The 6,000-nt window shown below is 42.5% G+C and overlaps 2 protein-coding genes across 3 annotated transcripts in view; both read left to right on the top strand.

Moving 5' to 3' along the window:
- Nucleotides 1–916: 916 nt before the first annotated feature.
- On the top strand, nucleotides 917–2,775 carry ARL14EPL (ADP ribosylation factor like GTPase 14 effector protein like). Its single transcript, XM_042829396.1, has 3 exons — nucleotides 917–1,024; nucleotides 2,070–2,209; nucleotides 2,553–2,775. The coding sequence occupies exons 1-3, from the start codon at nucleotides 917–919 to the stop codon at nucleotides 2,773–2,775; spliced, it is 471 nt and encodes a 156-aa protein (XP_042685330.1).
- Nucleotides 2,776–4,800: 2,025 nt separating this feature from the next.
- COMMD10 (COMM domain containing 10) overlaps nucleotides 4,801–6,000 on the top strand; it is a 97,909-nt gene continuing 96,709 nt past the window's right edge. For both annotated transcript variants that reach the window (XM_042829492.1, XM_042829493.1), the window contains exons 1-2: nucleotides 4,801–4,859; nucleotides 4,995–5,085. In XM_042829492.1, the coding sequence (XP_042685426.1) occupies nucleotides 4,828–4,859; nucleotides 4,995–5,085 (123 nt within the window). In that variant the 5' untranslated portion in view covers nucleotides 4,801–4,827. The remainder of the gene's footprint in view (nucleotides 4,860–4,994; nucleotides 5,086–6,000) is intronic.

Raw genomic sequence — 6,000 nt, 5'->3', positions numbered from 1 at the left:
TCTCAGAGATGGACTGGCCCTTCAGCAATGGTGAGATAAAGCTCTTCTCTGAGACAGAGCTTGGGCAACAATCTTAATGCAAAAGGTAACCAGGCAGAAATTACTGCAGTACTTTTCAGAGACAGTGGGAGTGACTGGTTAACATCTAAGGAAGGCTTTCAAGAACACCAAAACGAAGCTGATGCCATTTGGCATTAATGTTAAAGGCACTGGAGCTGCTTATGTTGTATTACATTTTAAATGAGAGTCTTCACAAACGGAGTAAAAAGAAGTAGTTATCATCTATCCTGAACAGCTGCCACCACCATTTCTTTGCAAGAGACAGGAGCTGGCCTGACAGGAGCTTGAAAAAAAAAAAAAAAGCTTGGAAAAAAGATTCACAGAACCCACAGTCCTCATGAGTGCTTTGATAGCAGAGCGAGGCACTTTATTTCATCTACAAACTGCACATTGTATTTCTGAGCAACATCTTCCACAAAGCTAAGGGCTGAGAATAAAGGCCAAGAAGCTTTCTTCCAGAAATTTGCTGTAAGCTGAAAACCACCTGTTTTCCTGCGCTGCAACCTGCCGGCCTGCTCGCTTTGGGAGCCTAACAGGAGGAACTGCTGCTAGCACAACAGTGTCACCTGCTGGCAAGCGAAGTGGCATGCGTCTGCTGTCTTCCCTGAACGCCACAGACTGCTCGTTTGCTTCACGTGAGATTAATGCTCTTTACATTTACGTGAATGATTAAAAACAAAGCAGCTTGGGTGCTTCAGCCTTTGTTTTTTGTATGAGGCATTTGTTATGCATTTGATATTGGCGAAGAACACACGAAAGTCTACTGTGGGTATTACTGCCCTCAAATACTTCACCTACAGGCCAGTGAATCTCACACTTCTGTGCATCTAACACACGTGTATTTCATACAGGTGACATGAATGACCACGTGGAAGAAAATGAAGAGAAAAGCAGCACTGCCCAGAAAACATCTGCAGAAGAATCTGTCTGTCCTGCTGCAGACAGAATGACAGCAGAACAACTGGTACGACTTCTCCAGTACTGTTTCAATGCCAAATTCCTTACCATTTGCCTTCAATTTGTTCAAAAATTATAAAAGCTAAAAGCTAGAGTCAATAGGAAAATACCACTAAAACAACTGTAAAATAGTTGAGTTTGCAGGGCAGTAATTTAGAGGGCTAAGCACATGCAAGCTCTAATGAAATAGAGAGGAAATAAAGAAGTATTCTTAGATCTATCTTCATAGAGTCTATCTAGTCTTAGAGGCTATCTCCACAGTGTTTTATATTTCCAACTTGAAATTGCATTACTTATGATCACAGACAGCAATGATGCTGACGTATATTTTCTGCACCAAAAGTCTACCCCAACTCCAAAGGAGAAATGGTTGAATACTACAGGAGACAGCCCAATACATTTTTATGAGAATTCAACAGAAAATACACAGCATCAGTGACACCTTTCTCTTGCTTCTCAGAAGCTGTGTGTCTCTATTAAAGATGTTTAGTTTAGCTTCTTCAATTTTATCCATGCTTTTCTCTTAGACCTCACTTGCCTAGTGCTCCCTTCCTGCACTAGCTGATCCTCCAAATATTTCCCTTGCCCTCAGCCTGCTAAGACAAAGCATGTCTAAATGAACCTCAGGGAAGAGTGAAGATAAGGGCTAATCTAGTCAATATGTTTATAATTATACATATTTTTTAATATTATGGATAAACTGAAGAAAAAAGTACAAGATTTCTGTCTCCCCAAGACAACTTTCAAACCATGCCACTGTATCAGAATAAGAATCTATACCCAGAATCCTATTAGGTTCCACATTCTATCAAGGCAATAGTCAGTTAACAGCTACACAAACAAATAGTCCTAAAACCATGATCTTAGTTTTATGTAGAGCTTTGCCTTATCTTCCTACCTGTGTTAAGTTAGCAAAGATACTAATTTTAATGCCATTTGGAAGCCAGTGAAGGCATTTGGTGGCTAATAAGTGCCCTCTCTAGTTACAAAAATTATAACCTTGCTCTTCTTTCTTTTTTTGTTTTTCTTTTTGTTTGTTTGTTTGTTTTTAGCAAAAAGTTAAGAAGGAACTAAAACACTTAATTTTTCAAAATCCAGGACCTCAGGTAGCTAACTTCAATCCTGAAACTAGAAAGCAGAGAAAAAAAGCACACAAGTCACAGATGAAACAAGACTGTTTTAATAAACCCAAGTAAGATGTATTAATTTATTACAACTTTTGCTTTTAAAAATGGTTTTCATGCTGTTTACTGAATATAAATGGAGGGAATAAGAGCATTAATATTTTTCAGAGATTTCTTATTACATATGAAAGATACATAGGGAAAATAAACTTTTTCTGTGCGACTCAGATTTTAACTTTTTCAGCACACACAATGCCTATTTCAATTAGGATCTAACACGTATTTTGACTGAGCTGCAAGTGTTGAAAAGGAAATATTTGTTCTTGGGCAGATGGTCTCCACATTTGCTGGGTTTAGGCTTTAAAAATGTCAAAGCACTTTCCAAGAATCACTGTTTCTTTGCTTTTGTAGAACTCTGAGTAAGTATGACAGTCACGGCCGGCTGCTTGGGAGTAACGCTGATTTGTGTGACTGCCTGGACGAGAACTGCCTGGGTTGCTTCTACCCTTGCCCCAAATGCAACTCAAATAAGTGTGGGCCAGAATGTCGCTGCCATAGGAAGTGGGCTTATGATACAATTGAGCTTGAAGATGGGAATGTGATCAATGCTTTCCCATTTCCTACTGATCCCTGATTTTGTTCCGATATGTTTGTACCTCAGTGAAGCTCTCCCTTCTTCATGTTTTATCATAATGGATCTCAGCTTTACAAATTATGAAATGTCTGTCACTGTTGCTTGCACTTCTTTATTGATGTCTCATCAGCACGCTTAAACATTTCATATTAAGTAAAATTGTACCAAGGCTCTTAGCTCTGACTCAGGCACATTTTGCAGTGGAGGGGTGATGTCACTGCACAGGAGGCTTCCTGTACCAGGGTAGAGCAAAGAGCAAATCCCCTCCCTGCCTACCTCCACTGCCCAAGTGCCTGTAGAAGTGTTGATGCCATAGGTGACTCCCCTCTGTGGGCAACTGAGGGCCCAATTTGACGGCCAAACCTCGCACATAAGGAAGTCCGCTCCCTCGCTGGGGCCCAGCCTAGTGAAGATATCATCTGTTAGCCTCTTGCCTAAAAACTGATTAAATTTATCTTCCTGTTTTTTTCTCCTGCCTGGTGTTTTTGCCTAAAGTTTTCATGAAGGTAAAGATGTTTTTTCCTCTACTAACTTCCTATATGGTTGGGGGTCCTTTTGATTTGAAATCCTTTTGATTCCAAAGACTCCACTGAGTATGTTCTGCTAGGTACAAACTTGAAAACTCAGATAATTAAAGATAGCTAAGTGCAAAACCTTGTTATTTGTCTTCATTTCACTCTACCAGACTTTAAGCTAGTCAGTCAGATGCTGAAGCACTACTGAACAATTTGTCTATAGTTTAAGTGAAGAAGTTTTCACTGCTAAAAAAGGATTTAAAAAATACAAAATAAATAATCCCCCTAAAATCAGCAGGTCTCCTTGCATCTATACAGCTCAAACTGGCCCCCCAAAAGCCAAGCCATTCAATGCCGAGACTTTTAGGATATGACAGTGACGTGAAAGAACGTCTAAGGCTTTACCAAATGAGTCAGGAGACGGGAGTTTTGAAGAAGGCAGACCAAGTCTATCTGAAATCAAATGTCAAAATCACCACAGCATGCTGGGACACCTGTATGTTCGGGCTGTGCAGGTGACCACCTAGACGACTGGTCCCATGTGAGCCTGTTTCTGTACTGAGAAAATGGCAAAATGATGCTGATTTTTCTTTTATCCACTGTTTGCAAATCCCTCTTTTAAATCAAAACCAACATTTGTTTATAAAACTCCTTTTATTTATGGACTCCATAAGTGTCAACCTGCAATTATATATGTATACTAATATCTCTGAAATGGACACTAGCAATACAACAGATTTTTATCACCATAGACCAACAGGCAGAAAATGAAGATTATTTGTCCCAAACATTGCAATGAAGCATTAGAAGATTCCTGCCCACATGAAAACCTGACAGTATGTTCAGCACCACTCAATCCTATTGCATCAGTTAAAGAAAAATGACTCTTGCACCAGCACTGAACTTATTTCAGTACACGCCAGCATTTGTTGAGATAAGAATGCTGCAATTTGCCAGCTTCTGAACTATGCAAGCACAGAAAACAGTTAAAATCAAAAAACAAACACCCAACCAGCTTTGAACTCTTTTCCAGATAATTTTCTCTGGGCTTTTAATATCTCCCATAAAGGCACAACAGAACTCTATATGCATCAAAAGGAGAACAGCGTACAGATTTGATTAACTTCTGTGGGAAAAGCATTAGAGCCTGGCTGAAGAAATACAGACTGATAATTCCTCACCTGATAAATATTTGTACCAGCACCATTGCAGTCCCTCCCTACAGCTCCACACTTCTTGCTTAGTACCGCCTGCTGTAGCTTCTCCTTCAACACGTTACTCATAACCCTAAGACACTTTAAGATAAATTACTCGGGAAACGTACGTTACAGTCATCAGACCAAATGCCCACAGGCGTAGGCTGCGCAACCTCGATTTCTTCCCTTCGCGTGACCAGATGCAAGCATTTAAGCATTAAAAAACCAGCATGACAAAATACAGCACATCAACCCCAGCTGCCCGTCACAAGAGGCTGCAAGCCGCCTTCCGGCACGCCCTGCCGCGCTGCTGACGTTGGGGCGGGGCGGCAGCGGCAGCCATGGCGGCGGCCGTGCTTCCGCAGACGGACAGGTAGGCGCGTGGAGGCGGCGGTGGGGACAGCGCGTCTCCCCGCTCCCAGCCCGCCCCGGCCTGAGCGCCGCTGCGGGGTGAGGGCGGCTCGGCGGGGCGTGCTGCAGCCTGACCTCTTCCTCTGCTTCCGCACAGTATTCGCAGGGCCGTTCTGCTGCTCAACGCCGTGGATTCGGGTCGGTTCCCGCGCCTGCTGTCCCGTCTGCTGCAGAGATTGCATCTGAAGGTGGGTGGCGCGGCTCGGAACCGTTCTGCCGATGTGTTTGTCACCTTTGCCGATCATTTATGTGCTTGTTTGCTTGTTTTTCATTGTGCGTTAGGCATGAAATCAGCAGTTTGGTATCGCTGCGTCGTCCCGAAACATCAAAGGGAATTTAAATGTGGAACTGTAAGAGAAATGATTAAACACAAGTGCTTTTGTTGAGGATTTCTTTCAGCTGTAGTCTTGAGATCGCGTTGCATATCCCTTTGTTCTGTGTTTGCTGAAACACGAAGTTTGCATTATGCTCACGCGCAGGCTGGCACTGGGGCAGTGCAGGGTGGGAGCAGCGTAGGTAGGAGTAAAAGCTTGTTTGTGGCTGCAGCTCAGGGACTGCGAGGGTTCTTTCTTGACTTAATTCTGTTTCTCTGTCCACAATTGCTGGCTTGGATGCTGCTGTTACTGTGGAGAGCTGGCTCAGATATTCTGAGTGGATGCTAGCTCGTTAAGAAAGCATCACTAAGTTTTTCGGTGCTCAGTACCAGATTAATAGCTTTTAACAGGAGCAAGGTTTGACACGAGTAGGCTGACTTAATGAGCCCCATCTCGTGGATCTTCCCATTGCCTTCCCAAAGTACCTGGCCTGGGGATGAAGGCCTTGGAGCCCTTCACTTAATTTACTTTCCTAACAGGGCACATGCCTGGAGCTCTGCATCTGCTTCTAAAAGCTGATCGTTCAAGTAACACTTATGTTTTGATACTGTTCCTGCAGACACTGTGATTGTTGATGTTTTGGTGTGATTGCCTTATCTTGTTTATTCTGTCAGCTCAATTGCCTTTTTTTGGTGAACTCTCCTTTTTTGGGCTATTAACTTGTCGAGATGGTGCATTCTTATGTTTGCAGCATAGTAATTGCATTTTAAAGGATGACTATATGTGCGT

This window comes from Centrocercus urophasianus, unplaced genomic scaffold (genome assembly GCF_019232065.1).
Source record: "Centrocercus urophasianus isolate 14NV4802_14NV808 unplaced genomic scaffold, USGS_Curo_1.0 seq_31, whole genome shotgun sequence".
Classification (NCBI taxonomy): Eukaryota; Metazoa; Chordata; class Aves; order Galliformes; family Phasianidae; genus Centrocercus; species Centrocercus urophasianus.
The sequence above is the reverse complement of the archived record's forward strand: the minus strand, read 5'-3'. Positions and strand labels throughout refer to the sequence as shown.

Bases quoted from the DNA above. Each gene is read 5' to 3' on its own strand.
- ARL14EPL (XM_042829396.1), top strand. From the start codon at position 917: ATGAATGACCACGTGGAAGAAAATGAAGAGAAAAGCAGCACTGCCCAG. The intron at 1,025-2,069 runs GTACGACTTCTC...GTTTGTTTTTAG, and splicing joins GAATGACAGCAGAACAACTG to CAAAAAGTTAAGAAGGAACT. The intron at 2,210-2,552 runs GTAAGATGTATT...TTGCTTTTGTAG, and splicing joins GACTGTTTTAATAAACCCAA to AACTCTGAGTAAGTATGACA.